The 21,667-nt window shown below is 37.3% G+C and overlaps 1 protein-coding gene across 1 annotated transcript in view; it reads right to left on the reverse strand.

Moving 5' to 3' along the window:
* Positions 1-21,667, reverse strand: part of EDIL3 (EGF like repeats and discoidin domains 3) — a 253,055-nt gene that overhangs the window by 87,196 nt on the left and 144,192 nt on the right. The window contains exon 5 of the mRNA XM_069880337.1: positions 2,064-2,177. Within this exon, the coding sequence (XP_069736438.1) occupies positions 2,064-2,177 (114 nt within the window). The remainder of the gene's footprint in view (positions 1-2,063; positions 2,178-21,667) is intronic.

Consider the following 21,667-nt stretch of genomic DNA (forward strand, 5'->3'; position numbering starts at 1 on the left):
ACGAAAAGAAATGCTGAAGCAAGGTTCCATCAGGCAGCAGCAGGAGTGTTTTGTGGCAGTTTCTAGGGGATTGTTATTTCAGTGTGATGCAATGAAAAGCAGGGATAGAGTCTTTTGTCACAGTTTCCTAACAAAACCAGAAAATATATTTGGAAATTTCCAAAATTTGAAGACAATTGCAAGAGCTTACTTATATAGTAAATTCAAAAGAGAGCAAGAGGAAATCTGTCTTTCTTCAGTTTAAGGTCAAGTCATTCTTACAAAGCATTGATATTTGGGATATAATAAACTAGATAAACTATTAGGAAGTTCATCCTGGAGAACAGGCTTGCAACAACAGGACAATGGACTGCATGATGCATTTTTTATTTTTTATTCTTGATCTGGGTAATTTCATGTATTTTGTGACGTGGATTATCAGTCTTGGAGCCTTGTGAGGTAATTCTGCTACAGTAATCAGTAATCTACATAATTAGTGTAACAGTATTTAATTATATAATTACTGTAAATATGTGTTATGCTTTAATGGTGTAATTAGAAATGTACTTACTATTTATAATTACTTAATTAGGTATAATGGCATACCTAAGCTTCTCATGGGAAAAAAAAAGGATATTTACAAGCCCAACTACAGGAACTAGTATAGTACATAATAGTGTAGCATTTTCTAATTACTAGTTTAAGTACTACACTACTTTTCTCAAATCTTCAAAGCAGATCCGATTTCTCACTCCTCCTATGACTGTTCTGCAGAGACCAGATTGATGGTATCTCCATATTTGGGTCCCCTCCCAAAGGATGTACAGAACAGAAGCTTTTTACACCTGCACTCCAATGCTGCATTGCCATTACCATTTACCATACCTCACATACTTCACAGCTAACAAACTGATAGTTACTGCAAAGCACATTTTTCAACTCATTGTCCTTGACCTCTGTACCAACTGCAATTTGACTATTCTATACACCTTCATCATAATTTTAAAAATACTTCAACATTCAGCAGAATTATCCTTTCAAATACCTTGGTGTTCTTCACTATGGGCTAGATGATGCAGTTCTGGGTCTCTCTTGTGAGCATTTATCTATAGGAGCACCTCCAAAAAGGTTACTTGACTAGGTTATTGTCTTACCAGTGTAAATCTCCAAAGCATGATGCATATGGACACTCTGTCAACATGTATTAGATCTTCTCTGAACTAGAAAGCCTGTCTCTTGAACATGGATGACTCCAATGTTTCGGGTACTTTGTATGTAGTATTTAATACTACATATGCTAAAACATAAATATATTGGGGTTTTTTCCTTAATTTACCAGGCTTGACATATCATGGGACTATACTAGTTTCATCCACAACACCACCATATTAGCACCCTTTGTTCAACTGAAGCTCTCTCCGATATTTCAAATCCAAGAGTCCCTAATAGCTATTAGTAACTGTTAAGAGTATATTGCATTTCACACCATAACAGTTTATTATATTTTTGTTATTTTGGTCTTCAAGATTACTTTGTCTTTTACACATGAGGAACTCCTTTGTAGTAACAGCTTTAGGGATCAGGACTTTATAGTTCATTCATAGTCAGCGTTATTGCTAAAATTATGTGTTTCTGGGACAGACTCTGGAGAAACTCCACTAATGACTTCTCTGTCAGCCAGTGATGCGACTTTCAGAGGCTACAGACATGTCAGAGAAAGTAACATGTATTTTGGCCCTCCTCTTACAACTTGTTATTACCTGCTACTAGTTACTGTTGTATTACTGATGACATACTTGGCGAGATGAACCCACTTTACACTATTTACTCTTTCTTGTTTGACTTCTAGAAAATAATTTTGCATTTGTGTATGTTTCCATCATGTAAGATACTTTACTTGAATACACGACAGATTTGGACTCTTAAATTTCCTCCATTTTGAAAAGATAAGATGGCTATTTTGAGCATGATTTATTTGTGGACTAAAGAAATATTTCCATAATATACTACAGTTGTTTCTGCAAAAGCAAATATTTATTTCTTTTATTTTAAAACAAATGGATGTAAAACCAAGCAATACTCACTCTGTTGGCAGTTTCTTCCCATAAATTCGCCTGGACATTCACAGGAATAGTTGGCAACGAGATCTGTACAAATTCCACCATTCTTGCAGGGTTCAGCTTCACATTCGTTTACATCTTCAGGAAGCACACATGATAATGTTATGGTTAGTAAAAAGAAAATGAAAATGCAATAATCGCATTTCAAAGCGCTAAACCACAATGTACTTACAATTGGCTTCAGAAGACATACATCCTTTTCCCCAGCAAAGGGTCTGGTTAAACAGGGCATGCTTTATGAACAAAACAAACTAATTTCATTTAAGCGTAGCTGGTTTTACAGTGTACCATCACACAACAGAATTTGAAGTTTTGCTTGGGAATCCTTACTGGAAATTCAAGAAGAAATCAAGGCCACAGCCAGTTTGCCCTTAAATTATCTATTTCAATTAGTTCTAACAGAGTACTCATTAGTGATCCACATAACTTCAAAAAATGTAGCTACTGCTTCATCAACAGATGCCAGTTAAAAATGTCTTTCAGTTCATCTTAATTCATTAAACATCTAATTGACAACATTGTTTAACTGCCTAAAAAATTTCCTTTCTGTGCATGAGTTAGTGGGCAAATTGAAACTAATAGCTTGATCTAGAAGCTTGCAAATGTCATTAAATTCAAAAGACAGAAAAGGTAGTTAATTTCGTTTCCCTTTTCCAGTACACTTTGAGAAATGCTGCAAGAATAACATTCCTTGTTCTTTTTCAGCATAGTAACCTTCAAGTATAATATCAGATTCTTTTTCTTAAATGCAATATAGTATTTTTCACACATCACAAACAGGCAGACAAAGTAAATGATACCTTATAATTAAAATTCTCTATCTCTGCATTTATGTTTACCCTGTACAGGGTAGAAGCATTGTATGGATTTATGTGGCATTGTCTCAAAGGCTGCATCAATGCATAGAATATTTAAAAGATGTTAGCCCTCAACACTCTCATTAAAAGTTGAAGTCTTGTTGCATTACACACTGCAAGCAGCGAAGAGAAAAGCAGCCTTTAACTTGCACTACAATTTCACTTCACTCAGATTTGTTTAAGTGCATATTCATATTGTATACTGTGATAAAGTACACATGCATAGGACAGAAGTAAGTTCAAATGAAAAGATACATACACAGAGATAGACTAGTTGCATTCATTGGTAGGCAAAACACCCTATGAATTGAAATAAGACTCCTCATTCTTGTGTTGAATTTGCTTCTCTCCCCCAAATGCAAACTCAATTTGCAGTGGCATATACAAACTAAAGAAGATATTGCAGAAACGTCTAAACCTGATACAGTAAGACTTGTGTAGAAGAAGCAGAATTCAGATCAGTCAACAAAGTTGCCTGATTTCTGGTAGCTGAGTATGTAACTTTGGTATATTTAATTATTTACATTTACTATGAACATATAGACAAAAATTCAGTGTTGCAATTCATATGTCTTGCCTAGATCTAATTGATTTTGTGATGTGTTCCAGTCTTTTCTGCAGATCTTAAAATCTGTGTAACCTTTAAAGCTACATGTGTAATATATGTGAGGTAGTTTGAAAAAAATTGCCAGCCCCAGAGTGCTGTTCAGTGGTATAAAATCTAGCTGGAAGCTGGTAACAATCGGTGTATCCCTAGAATCAGAACTGGTCCAACCTGTTCAACATTTTTATTAATGGTTTGGACATTGGTGCAGAATTCACCATCAGCAAGTTGGCAAATAACACAAAACTGGGAGGAGTGGCTTAAACTCCAGTCAGGTTTACTGCCATCCAGAGGAACTTCAGCGGGCTGGAGTGATGGGCTGAACAGGAATATCATGAAGTTCAACAAGGGCGAGCACCATGCACCAGTACACACTAGGGGACCGACCAGCTGGAAAGCAGCTGGGCAGAAAAACGACCTGGGTATTCTAGGGGACAACAAGTTGACCAGTAATGCACCCTTATGGCAAAGATAGCCAACCACCTCTTGGGCTGCATTAGGCAGAGCATTGCCAGCAGATTAAGGGAGATAAACTTTTCTCTCTGCTCAGCACTGATAAGGCCACATCTAGAGGGCTGCATCTAGTTCTGGGCTGTTCAGTATGAAAGACACATGGGTAATGATTAAGGGACTGGAGCACCTTGCCTATGAGGAATGGCTAAGAAAGCTGGCACTGTTTAGCTTAAAATAAAGAGGAGGGTCAGGAGCAAACTGAATGTGTATAAATACTTGAAGGGAGGGTGCAAAGAAGATGGAGATAGCCTCTCTCTTCTCAGTGATGCCCACAGACAGGAGAAGAGGCAGTAAGTACAAACTGAAACACAGGACATTCCCTCTCAACAGCATTTCTGCTGTTCACCTTTCATTTCAGCATTTCACCTTTTTACTGTGATGGTCAATGAGCAGTGGTATAGGCCATCCCAAGCATTTGTGGAATCTCCATCCTTGGAGATATTAAAAAAAAAATAAATCTGGATATAGCCCTGGGCAATCAGCTTCAGGTGGCTTTGCTTGAGCAGGATGACCTCCAGAGGTCTTTTCACCCTCAGTCCTTCTGTGTTTCTGTGATAATGTTCTGTTACTGTGAACGGGATGGCAGGGACAGACCTTCAGTTAAATGTGGAGGCCTTTTTTTTTTTAACCAGAAAAATCATCAAATTTTATACTAAAAATTACAATAATTACAGATCTCTGAGCTTCTTTTTAATCCCTTGTGTCTTACTATGTGTTGCCTATAAAGAAATCACACACTGTACTAATAAAAATTCATAGGGCTTGCTGAATTCCTGTCTATTAAGAGGAAGAATAGAAGTAAGTAACAGCTTAGCATGCGAGAAATAAAATCTGATGAAGGAAATGACCAAAGAAGAGACCTATTCAATTCTAAATAAAATTCTTTCCATGGATTTATAAAATTCAACAAGATTCTTCAGCTCCCTAATTGCCTTTTAAAGTAAATCCCATTAACCTTATACTTTCATCAGGTTTTTCATCACTTTAATACAACTTAACCCATTTGTGGGAAAAAAATATCAAGGTCATCGTGAACTAAAAAACCTTAAGTCAACATACGAACTCTCTCTTACCCGGTGAAGCAAAGGTAGTAATTTATCCTCTTAAAAGATTTTCTGTATAAAAATAATATCTTCTCAAGATACTATTTTTCTCATTTGTCATTTATATTTAAGTATGTAGGAAAAAATGGAAAACTTTCCAGCATATTTCATACTATTTATGTAATGATAAAGAAAACAAACTGAATGTTAAGTAGCAAATGCTTTTAAAGTAATCCTCATAGTCTATAACTATGGAGCAATTTGGAAGCTTTTCATCTCTGTTACTTGCAACCTGAAGTGATTTTCTTTCCAGTAATTTGAAACATTTTAGCCCCATCAAATTCATCATGTTCTATTTGATGAATGAGGAAAGACTAGATCATTGTAATGTCACGTTTGATACCAGAACAGACATTCCATTGGAAAGATAATGAACTGAACTGTGTTAAAGAAAAGAGAATAAGTTCTACAGAACAATCAATTTTACTATTAATTATTTCAGATGAAGCATATTTAATTAAACATGGTTCCTGCAAATTGTGGTCAGATTTTGCTCAGATTCCTAGATGTGCCAATTCTGATCCTAAAATTTACATCAGTTGGTGTGTTTCTTTCTTCTGAAACAGGCTTTCAAACTTTGTCACATTGTCATGATTAGAAGTAAATTTCAACAGAAATTCTGATAAGAGTTTCTGGAGTAGTTGCTCCTAAAGACAATAAAGACTCTTAAACGAAAGCTCTCTGTATATTATGAGATAAAATTCTTCACTGACTTCATTGACTATGCAATCAACCTATCTATGCAGGCTGGTAACGTAAATTTTAATGGAAATTTGCAAATAAGAAGTAAAAGCATTGTAGGTTGCTCATGATTTTTCACACAACCTTAGTTTTATGCTGGGTCAGATTTTGAAGTTCAGAATTGAAGTGCAGTTCAGATAACAATATCCTAAGCATAGCTGTCACTAAAACACAGGCATCTGGGTACTACCAGAGAATTCAGTTCCTCATAGTGGAACCTGGTAAGACTGTTAAATACTGAATGAAATGGACTACTGCAGAGGCTAAAGTGCCAACACAGGAGAAGCTTGTATTTTTAAATAGTGTTCAGGCTAGCTAAAAAAAAACAAAAAAACCCCACCAAAACCCACTTCACCCCTCTGCACCCCACACCCAGTCCTCCAAGATTTCTGAAGATGGATTCTGAAATTGACAGGGGTGCAGGAACAAGGAAATACTGACCATTTTCTGAAAACAGATTGTTCCCTGAATAACAGCTTGAAGGACTAAGGAAGTTGATTAGGAAGTAAAGACTGTGCTGAGCATTCTTTTTATGCTGAAGATGATTAAATTTACATTATCTTCCTCCTAAGATCAAATCAAAACTACAATGCCACTAAGCACGTTTTTGTTTAAAGCACAGTCATTACGCACCCCGGAATAAAAGTATGCTGTCAGAAACTGGACAAAGAGAGCTTTGCTGTTATCGTGTAGTGAAGAAGCATCATGACATGGAGTTCTAGAGTTTTCTCATTCTTTGATGGATTATATATAAGGCTTTTTATCCTCTAAGTATTTAATGAAACATGAATAAAAACTGTAAAAAACTGTCATTGCAAACATAATATAATCAAAATACATAATCCTTATTTTGGACTTTACCAGCTAAATACAGTCACATGTGTTTCCCTGAAAAATTACCACATATGAAATAGGTATAAAAAATATATAACTTCTATAAGAAAAAAAATAACTACTACTTGCAGTAATTTGAGTTTTTCAGTAAGCCACCTGGTGTAAACTTGAATTTTTTTAAAATGAAGGGACTACTAAGCTCAGTCATATGCTTTTGCCAACACATCTTGTGTTTTGGCTGAATTGCCCACCAGCATTGTTCCTGTCCCCCGCTTGCTTATGCTTTACATAGCCTAAATTCCTGGTTCCTAACACCTTAACCATTGTTTCTGATCCAGGATAATCATTTGCAGTACAAACTTCCTGAAGTTACCTCCTGCTAGCAAGCACATTCTTTCCTTATCCTTTGATTTTACATTTTGGCTTCCTGATCACACTTGGTCTGTTCATCTCAACTCTAACTCATGTTTTTAATCAGTCTTCTCTCTTGATAGAATGTTTCATCCATTATCAAGGTTCAAATGTCTGCATTGGAAGCCAACTTGACCCTTATTAGGAGCATTGATTAGACATAATCTTGTTATCCCTTACTAATATTCCAAATTTTTTTCCATAATAAAGTTAATTTAGTATATAGCAAACAGATGGAAATAGAAGATCAACTGATAATAACCTCTGTATCATAAGTGGCTTCTATGAACACTGACAGTTATATACTGGATAAAGATCAAGTCACAATTTGAGAAACATGAGCCCCAATTTTATTTTTTTTAAAGAAAACCAGAAAACTTATAAATTTCCTGACCCAGTTCTATTTCGAAATAAAAGTTAATGGTAGCTACCAACATGTTCAAATACCTCTACTTTTGGAAACTGGTAAGGCATAATCTGGAGAACCGTAGTGCGGAATAACTATCTTCTGACTGCAGCTTAGTCTAGCCTTGTCTTGTAGTTTCCTCATAGTTCTTGATATATTATTTAAATACACTCTCTGTATTTTTCCTTTAATGTATACTGATTCTGAAAGATTTCATTACACAAGTAAGTACTATATCTGTAAGACCACACAAGGTATGTGATATGATTTTGATTGAAGAACTTTGTAATATCCTGTTACTGTTTAAAAATGAACTTTCGGATGTTAAAACTTTTCATTATTACTTTCCTAACAATTACCATGTAAGTCAGATGATACACCTTTTGTTATTACAGATTTATATGAATGTACTCAAGCACTATACTTTTTAATGAGATACTAAATGGCAAAGTTCCATTGAAAAGAATAGTTTTAACATATAGTTTTATTTGGTATAGAATTTGACTTATGAGGATAAATAGAATGGCTATCTTAACAGCAAGCTACTCAGTTAAATGATAAAATTTTAAGGATTATAGCAATATGGAAAGACGCATCTCCTTTAGAAGTAGGAGACTTCTGGTAAAATTTTTATCAAAACAGAAAATTATGAAAATGTTCTTTCTCATTTTCCTGTCATTTACTTAAACAATTTTAAATTGTAAAGGTGTCCTACATGAGGACAACCTCATTTTAAAAAAAAAGAAGAAAAAAAAAATTGCATTTAAACAGGATGTATAACCACCACCAAAACATTTGTAAGCACAGGTAGATCACCTTGCATTTTTGGTTAAAAGATACTGAGAGATAAGTGATTACCATGATAATAATTAATTTTATTATTGCTAATTACAGGTTTAAGAAAGATTCTAGCCTGTCTCTGAAGAAGTTTATGGCTACAATTAATGTAATATAACTTCAGCTGTACCTATTCCCTGATGTAATCAGAATTACACAAAACCAAGCATTGATATCTTACTGATAAAACCCTGGCATGAAACCTTGAAAAAGAACTGGAGGATATTCCAATGAAATTTTGGCATTTAGGATACATTATTAAATCTGAACTGGATGTATTCAATGCTTATTAAACACAGGACAGACATCTGTTAAAATTCAGTGTTTTGTTTGCTTTTTCAAAGCTGGTTTTCTGACCTCAGAAGGCTCTAAAAATGCTGTGCCAAATAATCTGCAGGAAACTTCAACTATAATGTCATACTGAAGTGATTCACTGTTCAGTTATACTTATTATCTGATGTTGAAAACCAGCAGAAAACAGCTTTCACTTGAGATGAAGAAGTACAGGTCTCTTGCTCCCCAGCATTAAAGGCTAAACATTACATTACTCCTACTCCAATTATCCTGTATAAAGTTTTCCTTCTCCTGCAAGTATTTGGTGCAACATACTGTAGTAAACATCCTCCAGAATAATCTGTCATCCCGCTGCCTATTAGTATTCTTCCTGAACCATAAAGTACAAATATTTCAGGTAGTATTACTTCGTTAAATAGAGAGTGAGAGTTACAAAGGTTGTGTTCAGAACCCAAAAGAGGCATTCTAAATAGTAACCCAAGGAAATAAAAATAAATGTCTATACATAAATCAGAACCATTGGCTTGACTATGCATGAATGTTCGAGATACTCTCATAATCAGCAATATACATTAATGTCTAAACACATAACAAAAAAAATTTTGAGAAGAGTTCAGCTGCTCCTGTGTAAAGTTCTATAAGAAAATGCCTCTTAAGCATCTTCCATACAACAACAGGCCAGCCTTTCAAAGAATTATATGTCCTTTTAGGCTTCTTTAGACTAATTTATACTTTTTTCATTATGTCTCTGTAACAAGTCCTGTTTTATGCCACCTGTAAAAACATATTCTCCTGTAGTTTGCAAAAAATTAAATGCTATTTCCCATCTTAGCTATTTCTGAAATAAACTTAGATCAATTTATTTCAAGAAAAATTGAAATATTTGAATATATTGTTCTAATATTTGCAAAGAAATTTGAGTTCTGAGGAACTGAAAATGAAATAATATTGTGAGGTTTTTTAAAATGGCATTTTCTTAAATGTAATGTGGCAAGAAGAATCTTTAATTTTGACAAAACAGAATTTTTTATTATGATTTATTCCCCCACCAGTTAATCTATCATCTTTTCCACCTACAATTTAAACCTCTGTTCAAAGTAATGCTGTTATATTATCAGTAACTCAGTTGTAGCATTTATCTGTAAATAACATTTTAAAATAGATTTATTATCTGTAGTATTTTCCAGGGTTTCTTCATGTCCTGTAGTGGCACTTGCCGTATGCAACCCTCACTTAAACACTAATTTCCACATTAAATTTCAAGTTGTCATGTCACTTATGAAGAAATTTTTGTACAATAAGAAGTATAAGCACAATTTTCAGAATGCTAGGATTAACTGTAGAACTATCAGAAAAAAAAAATAACAAGAAAAAGAACCAATAAAACATTTTGCAGAATATTGACCTTCTTTTGGCATTTTTAATTGAATAAAAATGAAAAATTTTGAAAAATCCCAATAAAAAAATTATTCAATTTAAGAACTGCTAGAAACATATACAGGCAATCTTTATGTACACTGTAAAGTTTATATATCACTCCAATATAAACATTTAGCTTTTTACGTGCTATACACATTTTACAATATGTAGGGTTTGCAGCAGAAGAGCAAATACTAACTATTTCTGTATTTTTACAGCCCAAAAGCTGTTTTCAATTATTTTACTTCAAAACTATTGGAAACTATGTAAAAGAATGGCGAGAACACAGAACTATTTCCTTAAAAGTCTAATCAGTTCTTCTGGAGTGAGTATAAAGATGCCTGTTGATTTCAAAGGACTTTGAGCAGATTTTAAATAAGGTAGGCCACTACAGGAATTATTGCTATAGTAACAATACATCTTGTTGCATTCACAGCAATATTTGTGGCTTTGTTTTTAAGTTTTTTTGTGGTTTTTGAATATACTTTTAATCCTTATTTCTGTTTTGAAAACTTCTATAATATAATGGACAAAATTGACTATTCTTCTGATCATAAAATGGAATTTGATTCTGCATGCATAGTTATTCAACTTGCAAACTTCTCATCTTGCAAAATTTTTATCCTTTAGTTATAGTCCCTAAGAAGTTACTATAATTTTCTCCATGGAGACACAACTCCAACATTGGGCCAGGCTAGTACTTCCTGATCTGCTATTTACCTGTTTAAATTCACATTTAATGTTTTTTTTTATATGACGTAATTCAAATTATGTAGAATTTTGGAATAGCATTCCCTGGACCTTTCTTATTGATTTTAAGAGAGCTAATACTTTATAAGTTTTTATATAAATTGAAGTAAATTTTAATTTTTAATTACTTTTAATGTATACTGGTATGGAAACCTTCATCCCATTAAATAACTTACTCTTTAATTTTACACTGTAGATACATACCTTCAGGGCAACAATTCCTATCATTTCCAATGAACTTTATTAAAATAATTGTCTATTTATATAACAAGCATTTAACAAATCATTTTAACTGTAGTGAATAAATAAATCTTATTAAAAATGAATCAACTTGTGAATAATTTTTATTACAAGCAATGATCCAAAAATCTCACCTTCACAAGTAAACTTAAATTATTATGTATTAGACTGTCACCTTTAACAAAATTATTTGTTAAAATACTGTAGGTCATCTTACGGCAAGAAATCCAATTGTTTTCAAAACAAGTTTGAACCCTGATAAGTAAATTAGCCTATTTCCATTTACTTGTACCGAAATAACTGTATTCTTTCAAAATGCAGTTGCTAATGCATTTCAAAATAGTGTGAGCATAGGGATATATCTTTTTCACATGAGTACAGATATGGCATGTGTTTTGAAAAATGTTATTAGACCAACAAGTCCTGGCGGATATGATGATGGATGTTCTAAAATGACTAAAACAGATGGTCGCATTTGTTCATATGTCTGTATCTGTCATACACAGGTTGAAGTGTATTCCTTTATGGCCAATCTATATACATCTAATTTAAGCTCTCATAAAAAGTTGTCTTTGGGACTTGATTGCACTTACGTTGTGTAAGTGCACATAACTGTCATTTCTGCTCTTTGCTAATATCTTTCAAATTCATACTCTTAGTTCCTCATAAAAATATATACACGTTTTACTATTTATTAATCTTATTGTTAGATTTAACCACAGAAATACTAAATAGGAATTCTAAATAGGAAAATAGGTTAGAACTTTTGGCACAGTTCTCTAACAGTTTTTCTCCCTCTAGTATCTGTAAGCACCATATTTTAATACATTTACCATGTGTGGACACAGATTAAGAGCAAATTTATAAGTCACTTAAGAGTTAGGGTAGGTTAATAAATTTATACATGGCTTAATACAGGATTAAGCAAATACCTGTTGTTGCTAACAGCAAATCATTACGTTAATTACAACTACAGTAATAGCCTCACTCCTATAAGGATTATACAATTGCTTACAGCATATATACAGAAATATAAGGACAAGTGAAAAGACCTGGGGAAATACAAGTCAAGCTAGTCTCACGTCAGTCCCTGAGAAGCTGATGAAGAAAGCTGTCATGGAAAGCATTTCCCAGTCCTTGAAGGACAAGACTAATGGTAAACTGAGGTAAACTGTATAAGGTTCAACAAGACCAGGTGCCAAGTCCTATGCTTTGGTCACAACAGGCATGGGGAAGAGTGGCTGGAAAGCTGCCTGGTAGGATCTGGGGGTGACAAGAACATGAGCCAGCAGCGTGCCAAGAAAGCCAGTGGCATCCTGGCTTGTATCAGAAACAGTGTGGCCAGCAGGATCAGTGAACTGATTGCACCCCTGTATTTTGCACTGATGAGGCTACACTTGAAATCCTGTGTTCAGTTTTGGGCCCCTTACTAGAAGAAAGACATTGAGGTCCTGGAGCATGTCCACAGAAGAGCAATGAAGCTGGTGAAGAGGATGGAGAACAAGTCTTATGAGGAGCAGCTGAGGGAACTGGGATAGTTTAGTATGAAGAACAGGAAGCTGAGGGGAGATCTTATTACCCTCTGCAGCTACCTAAAAGGAGGTTGTAGCAAGGTGGATGCTCATCTCTTTTCGTGAGTAACTAGCAATAGGATGACAGGAAGTGGATTCAAGTGGCTCCAGGGGAGGTTTAGATGGGATATTAGGAAAAATTTCTTTACTGAAAGAGAGGTAAAGCATTGGAACAGGCTGCCCAGGGAAGTGGGAGTCACCATCCCTCCCCACCATCACATTAGATACATGCATTTCAGGATGTAGTTTAATAGGCATGGTGGTGTTGGACTGCCAGTTGGACTTAGTGATCTTCCAGGTCTTTTCCAATGTTAATGATACTAAGATAGTGATGCAAATGAGTCAGCATGAATTTATGAGGGAGAAAGCACGCTTGACCAGCTGATAGCCTTGTACAGTGAGGTCACTGGTTCAGTGGATGGCTGTGAGCAGTGGATGTTGTTTACTTCAACATCTGTAAGACTTCTAATACTTTTTGCCGTAAAATAGGCAGGCTGGCAGTGTGCAGATTAGATAAGTAGACAGCGAGGTGGACTAAAAAGTGGTTTAATAACTGGGTCGAGGGGTAAAAAGTTGAATTGTAGCATATCACCAGCTGTATATTCCAGGGTTCAATACAGGGCTTAACACTGTTCAACATCTTCATTAATGACCCAGACACTGGGACAGAGTGCACCATCAGCAAGCCGGTAGATGACACAAAACTGGGAGAAGTAGCTTGTACTCCAGACAGGTGTACTACTATAGAGAGGGACCTCAATAGGCTGGAGGAAGAGGTTGAGCAGGAACCTCAAGAATTTCAAAAAGGGCAAGTACAAAGTCCTGCCCCTGGGGAAGAGCAACCCCATGCACCAGTACATGCTGGGGGTCCCACTAGCTGAAAAGCAGCTGGGCAGACAAGGATATAAGGGTTCTGGTGGACAACAAGTTGACCATGAGACAGCAATGCATCCCCATGACGGGCAAAGAAGGCCAAGAGCGTCCTGGTCTGCATTAAACAGAGCACTTCCAGCAGGTCGAGGCTGGTGATCCTTCCTCTCTGCTAAGCATTGAGACACACAGAGTCATAGAATGGTTCAAGTGGGAATGAACCATCAAAGATGCTTTAGTTCCATAGCCCTGCCATGGGCAGGAACATATTTCACTAGAACAGGTTTCTCAAAGCCTCATCCAGCCTAACCTTGAACACTTCCAGGCACAGGGAATCTGGAGTGCTGTGTCCAGTGTTGGGCTTTCTAGTACAAAAATGACAGGTACTTTTTGGAGTACATCCAGTACAGGTTCATGATGATGAAAAGACTTGAGCATCTGACCTACAAGGAGATGCTGAAAGAATTGAGACTGTTTAGTCTGCAGAAGGGAAGGCTTGGGAAAATCTTACTCACATGTAAAATAATTTGATGGGAAGGAATGAAGACAAAAGAGCCAGGCTCTCCTCTATGGTGGCTGCTAACCAGAAATTTAACATACTTAACATACAGGAAGCTCCATCTGAAAATAATTTCTTACAATGAGAATGGTGAGAGGTTGTGGAGTCTTCACCTGGGCAAATACTCAGAAAAATGACTGGACATCATCCCAGGGGTGTTGAGTATGGGGGTTGGACTAGGTGATCTCCAGAGGTCCCTTCTAACCTAAGTAATTCAGTGATTCTATGATCTACGGTTACAGTGTACATGTCATATAAATAATATGTATTATCCATGGCAAATAGACTTGTTTGGTAACCACTTATCAATCATTTTATCTTTTAGACTACAGTAATTTCCTTGTCTCATCTGCAAAGGTGAAGATCACATCTTCCTCCCTTTAAAAGATGCAAAATGAATATGAAGTAGTTTCCTCACGTCAACAATGAATGTCTAGTACCGTAAGGGAAGTATTTATTGCAGTTACTTCTGCCTCCATCTGACTGACAGCCCTGTTATCTCAGGGTACATACACGCCAGTTGTTCTTCATGACTCACATAGAATTATATGTCCTGCACTAAAAACCTCTCTCAGAACTGAAAATTTTATTTATGGCAGCTGTCCCAAGCAATGTCACCTTTTCTTGACGATCAAATCAAATAAGACCTATCCAAATAGGTTTCTGCATTTTCTACAATTATGTTTAGCAGCTAAAAAGTTACCTTCCAGTCTACACAAAATCTGTAATGCAATTGAGAGCCATAGGTAGTACGATCTCTGTAAAAGATCCTTTTTTTTTTTCTGAGAAATGAAAGGAGGTTTTCTCTCTGTTAGAGCACTGAAATAATGAAGTCAGAAATAAATACTGTAAACTCTAAATTTTAGAATCAGGACAAAAATCCATTTCACCTTATAATTTTTCTGATTTTGGTGTACATCTTCTGCAGTGTTATTCTGAAGCTCCCTTAAATATTAAGTACGACTGATGAAGAAAACAGAAAGGGTGAGAAAAGAGCAGATCGACTTCTCTCTTTGAAAACTACTAGTATAGGAAAAGAATAGTGCTTTTAAATAAACCCTAAAACCTACAGGAGAGTAATGATGGTAAGCATAAACAGCTCTGCAACATAAACAAAATTATCACAAAGAATGTATTTTCAGAACCAGACACCTTACTGACTTATGTTGAGGATAACATGAAATCTGACAAGATTACAGAACTTACCTATTGTTTGCAGTTAAATAACAATTTAATTTGTCTTTTATAGTGTGATGCATACACATCTGGACCACACAGTACCAGTTCACTGCCAATGCTTTGTTGTAAGAGGGAAATTCCTGAATACTATCACTTTTGCTTATTCATGGCCAAGCGCAGACCTCAGCACAAGTTCTGAGATAATAAGCAACTACTGATGGTTAGAGTCAGAGAAAATCAGCATGCTTGGGCAGAAAAGTGTCACAGTAAGAACCTCCGGAAAGCTTTAGGAGTATCTTTGCTCTTATTAACAGGCAGTCATTAAAAGGGGGTGCATCAGATTCAGTATTATATCTAAAGTATTACAAATGGAGAGCTGCCAATTCCACCTTCAATGTTGCTCTACATTTTCCCATATCCCCACTTCTCTAGGGCCTAGCAGCTCTGTGGCTACATTTAGTGACTGGATCCCACTGAAAATCCCGTCCTGTGGTCAGGCTGTACACTTCCAGACAAGTCTGGCGAGCTGACTGAATTCTGATGGAGGTATATTCTAAAAGAAGACAGCTGCCATTAATTTTGGCAGTATCAGACAATCACACTGGAGGATTAAACGAAATTCAGTCTAGAATATGAAACAGGAGAAAACCAAGTGTCTCTCACGATGTCAGACACTAACAAGCCATAAAAAAAGGAAGATAAACAAGATCTATTCATTGTTTTCAGCATGCCTGGAGATAAACATAGGCACAGACAGGTTATGTCTGCATTTGTAAGTAGTGTGTTCTTACAGAAGTGTATTTGCACAGTGAAATATCAGAGCTGAGGACACAATGTCTGCATATCTCAGGTATGTATTTTCTGTCCAAATGCTAGGCTGGCTGGCTGGACAGAACTCTCATTTACTGACTGCAATGTTTTATGTTAATTACTAGTGTGTACATGAGGAGTTTTAGACTACCAGACCATTATTTTTGTGGGAAAAGGATCCAGTTCTTGTGTTCTGAGACTGCTGCTGCATAAAGCAGAGCACAGTAAGCTGAGATGACCAAGAGATTTTCTTTAAAAATGCACTCCTAATTCAAACTCAAACGCTCATCCAGAAATACAGAAATAAATGTATGTTATTTTACACATCAAAATAAATGCAAGCTAGAAGAATATCCTGGGTACTCACATGCAAATGTGATGGCACCATGAGTTTTGCTTGAGACATTTTATAAATACAAAGGGAATACATTTGTAATGCAGATTGGTATATACCATTAGACTATTATGTCATTATAATGAGCTTGAAGTCCAAGTTCTGTTTTTTTCAAGTTTTGCACACATCAGTAATGAGACTGATGCTATATCCTTCTCTCCCCCTGTATACCTCTTACATACAAATAAACCCCCTGATCTCACAAGTGTATCCACATTGATAAATACTACTTATAATTTCAAAAAAGTAGCTAGAGTACTGACTATATCTCTGGATCTTCCTTCTAAAAAGTTCCTTGGCTTCTTCCAGTTATTCACTGGGTAGGTATATGGTATAAAAGAAATACCTGATGACAAATTTTTTTTCTTTAATTTTTAGAGAAATTGCCATGTGAATTGTTCAAGTTTCAAACTTTAAAGTCAGTCATATAATTTTAAACTACTTCAATTAACAATGGAAATACTAATATTCTATACAGTAATAAGGAACTGCACAACTGTACACCAGCATGAGTTCCTAACACAAATACAGAGATTTAATTCTACATCCTCCACACACCCACATATAGAGATGGTTGAGCACAGTAGTTCTTACAGCAGCAGAAAATAAAAAGAAAAACACCCAAGAAAAATATATAAATTTCAAAACTCATTCTTTTTTCTAACAGCTACTTCCTACACAGATTGATCAGACTGAGTCACTGTGTGACAAAATTCTAAATGATAAGTTTTTTCTCATTAAACAATGAGATTTCTTTTCAAGATTCATCTTCATTATCTTCCTCACAGAAATGTGCTGGCGTATCAGTAATGAATCTGTGAGCAAAACAAAGTCTGAAAGCAATCCTTCCCTTAAAGCTGCCGTGTGGCTGTGTTGGTCCTAAATACCCACAATGGCTGAATCATATCCTGCATCTACCTAAATGGTCTTAAAAGAGGGGAAAAGTAACAGAGAACAGATGTTTTCTTCAGCTCCAACATTCCTGTGTTCTTCCTCTAACCCTCCCTAACTATATTGTGGCTCATCAATTGATCTCTTGTGTGGAACTGAGTGCACACTCATAAAGTTTTCATATGAAAACAAGCCAAGTGGTGTAGTTGACACTCTTGAGGGATGAGCTGCCATTCAGAAGGACCCTAACAGGCTTGAGGAGTGGGTCAGTGTGAATCTCAGGAGTTCATCAGGTTCCTGTGCCTGGGTTGGGACAATCCCCAAAATCAATGTAGATGGGGGGATGAATGGATGATGAGAGCAGCCCTGCAGATAAGGAGTGGGGCTTCTCTCATCCACTCCAGCAGATAGATGAAAAGTTGGACATGAATCAGCAATGTGTCATTGCAGCCTAGAAAGCTAACTATGTTCTGGGCTACAAAAAAACCCCACAAACAAACAAAAATACCCAAAATAAGTGGTCAGCAGGCCAAGAGATGTGATTCTCCCACTCTACTGTTGTAAGACTCCACCCAGTGTACTGCACCCCCAGCTCTGGGGTCCCCAAAACAAGGAAGACATGGATCTGTTAGACTGGATCCTTCTCCACAGGAGGGCTACAAGAACAGTCTGGAACACCTCTGTTATGGAGAAAGCCTCAGCCAGTTGTGGGTGTGTAACCTGGAGAAGAGACAGCTTTGGCCAGACCTTATTGCAGCCCTTCAATATATAAAGAGGACTTATAAAAACGATGGAGAGAGACTTTTTACCAGGGCTGGTTGGCCTTCTGGGCTGTGAGTGCACATTGCCAGCTTGTGTCGAGCTTCTTATCAACTAGCACATCCAAGTCCTTCTCTGCAGGACTGCTTACAATCATATCATCCCACTTGTGTAATGAAAATGGGGATTGCCCCAACCCAGGTGTAGGACCTCGCACTTGGCCTTGTTGAACCTCATGAGGTTCTCACATTCTCACTTCTCCCGCCTGTCCAGGTCCCTCTGGATGACATCCTGTCATTCCAGTGTGCCAACTACACCACTCAGCTTGATATCATCTGTAAATTTGCTGAGGGTGCACTCAATCTCACTGTCAATATCATTGATGAAGATATTAAACAGCACCAGTCCCAGTATGGACCCTTGAGGGACATTACTTGTCACAGATCTCCATCTGGACTTCGAGCAATTGACCACTACTCTCTGAATATGACCCTCCAATCAGTTTCTTATCCACTATACAATCCACCCACCAAATCCATATCTCTCCAATTCAGAGAGGAGGATTTTGTGGGAGACTGTGTCAAAGGCTTTACAAAAGTCCAGATAGGTCACATCCATACTTCAGTGTTTATGGTTAGTTCTAAAATAAAGAGGAACTTGCATGAGCAAAACACATCCATACATTATCTTTTTAATGCAGAACATGAAAAAAATTAATTTCTTTGACAGTCAAACAGCAATTATTGTGTTTTTAGAACACTAATTTCTTTCCTCAGTAAAGTTATACTAATCTTTAAAAAAGAAATTAGAGGGAGAGAGTTTTAACATCCTACAAAATATGTTTATGATGGCTATTGACAGCCTAAATGACTTTTAGATCATAGAATCACACATCTTCTTAAAAGTACCATTTATTGTATAGTTCAACCAATGTACATGTCACCGTAAGCACACCCCTCTGTTCAATATGGGTGAAAAACTGGTTGGATGGCCAGGTCCAAAGAGTAATGGTAAATGGAGTTAATTCCAGCTGGAGGCCGGTAACAAGTGGTGCCCCCAGGGCTCAGTGCTGGGTCCAGCCCTGTTCAATGTCTTTATCAATGGCCTGGTGAGGGGATTGAATGCACTGTAAGTAATTTTGCAGATGACACTATGCTGGGTGGAAGTGTGGATCTGCTGGAGGGTAGGGAGGCTCTTCAAAGGGATCTGAACAGGATGGACCACTGGGCTGAGACCAGTGGCATGAGAATTAACAAGGGCAAATGCCAGGTTGTGCTTTTGGGGCACAACAACCCTATGCTGTGCTACAGACTAGAGGAAAAGTGGCTGTAAAGCCGCCTAGAGGAGAAAGACCTGGGGGTGTTGGTTGACAGCCGACTGAATATGAGCCAGCAGTGGCCCAGGTGGCCAAGAAGGCCAACGGCATCTTGGCTTGTATCAGAAACGGCGTGGCCAGGAGGTCCAGGGAGGTTATTTTCCCTCTGGACTCAGCACTGGTGAGACCGCTCCTCGAATCCTGTGTTCAGTTCTGGGCTCCTCACCACAAGAAGGATGTTGAGGCTCTGGAGTGTTTCCAGAAAAGAGCAAAGAGGCTGGTGAAGGAGCTGGAGCTGCTCCCTGGGCAGCCTGTTCCAGTGCCCAATGACCCTTTCTGTAAAGAATTTTTTCCTAATGTCCAGCCTAAATCTCCCCTGGCAGAGCTTGAGGCCATTCCCTCTTGTCCTGTCCCCTGTCACTTGGGAGAAGAGGCCAGCACCCTCCTCTCTACAACCTCCTTTCAGGTAGTTATAGAGAGCAATGAGGTCACCCCTCAGCCTCCTCTTCTCCAGGCTAAACAACCCCAGCTCTCTCAGCCGCTCCTCCTAAGACTTGTTCTCCAGCCCCCCCTCCTAAGACTTGTTCTCCAGCCCCCTCACCAGCTTTGTTGCTCTTCTCTGGACTCGCTCCAGAGCCTCAACATCCTTCTTGTGGTGAGGGGCCCAAAACTGAACACAGGATTCGAGGAGCGGTCTCACCAGTGCCGAGTCCAGAGGGAGAATAACCTCCCTGGACCTCCTGGTCACGCCGTTTCTGATACAAGCCAAGATGCCATTGGCCTTCTTGGCCACCTGGGCCACTGCTGGCTCATATTCAGTCGCTGTCAGCCAACCCCCCCAGGTCTTTCTCCTCCAGGCATCTTTCTAGCCAGACTTCTCCTAGTCTGTAGCACTGCACAGGGTTGTTGTGCCCCAAGTGCAGGACCTGGCATTTGGCCTTGTTAAACCTCCTGCCATTGGTCTCAGCCCAGTGGTCCATCCTGTTCGGATCCCTTTGCAGAGCCTCCCTACCCTCCAGCAGATCGACGCTTCCACCCAGCTTAGTATCATCCGCAAACTGTAAGGAAAGAAAGTACTGTAAGGATCTTCTACCAAAAAAATGGCATAGCGTTAACTTCAGTGTAGGTCACTTTCACAGTAAAACACACCACAGAAAAAAAAGGTTTTCAGAAGGCCACCAAGAAGCCATTTAAAAGTTCCAGAGATACTCTCAATGTGAAACAGATAAAGAAAGAATTTTAATTGTTTCCATAGGAAAAATATGAGGAAGCATGACAAATGTATGAAAAATAATAAGCAGCATTCAGAAAGTACTCAAAAGCTGCTTTTCCTCTAGTCTTATAACAGGCAAGGAAAGAAACATTTAAAGATGCTGAAAGACAGCACATTTAAAATTGAATAGGAATTTTTTTAAATATGTGGCATAATTAGACTACAAAACTTAATGCATCAGGAAATGGTTAAGGTCAGTAATAGAACAAGAAAAAGAAAGCTATTGGAAGTGTGTTTGAATGAGAAGGATAAACAGTGCTATATAAACAAGTGCTGACTAGAGTGAAACAAAATTAGAGGGAATATTACACTTCCTATCTGAAATTTTAAACCAATCTTTGACTAGTACAGAATGAAATAAAATCTTAAATTAGGTGCAAGTTATGCACCTACAAGTCTTTTCATGGTGAAAGTGTCTTGACATCTTCTGACAAGTATCTGGTACTGGACTGTTACCTGAGATTAAATGTTTTTTCCTCTCTGGGCTTTGGGTAGTCCTTAGCTCAGTCACCTACAGCTTTAACCAAGATATTTATTTAGATTTCAAGCAAAATAAGCCTCAACTTCCAATAGCCTGAAAATTGCTGTCACTGTTACTCAATCTCACTATGTTTGTTGTAAGAATATTTATTATCAGAACTTTCTCTGTTTGCAACTGATGTACCCATCATTTTTTACCTCATTAAAGCATTTGATTTTCTGGGCAGTTTCACACAGAAGTATTCCTGAACATCTAAGAATGGGGCTAGCATTTCCTGTACTCCCACATCTGGTGTTTGTGCCATTTCTATCTCCCATTTTCCCCCCCCTTACAGAGTTTCCATTTTAGGAACATTATTTTATTGACTTTTGTTCCAATAGTCTTTACTGACTACGTTTTTTTTTCTTTTTTATTGGTGACCTCTCCTAGATGCCCTTCAGATTACCAACTTTCTCTT

This window comes from Phaenicophaeus curvirostris, chromosome Z (assembly GCF_032191515.1).
Source record: "Phaenicophaeus curvirostris isolate KB17595 chromosome Z, BPBGC_Pcur_1.0, whole genome shotgun sequence".
NCBI classification, from domain to species: domain Eukaryota; kingdom Metazoa; phylum Chordata; class Aves; order Cuculiformes; family Cuculidae; genus Phaenicophaeus; species Phaenicophaeus curvirostris.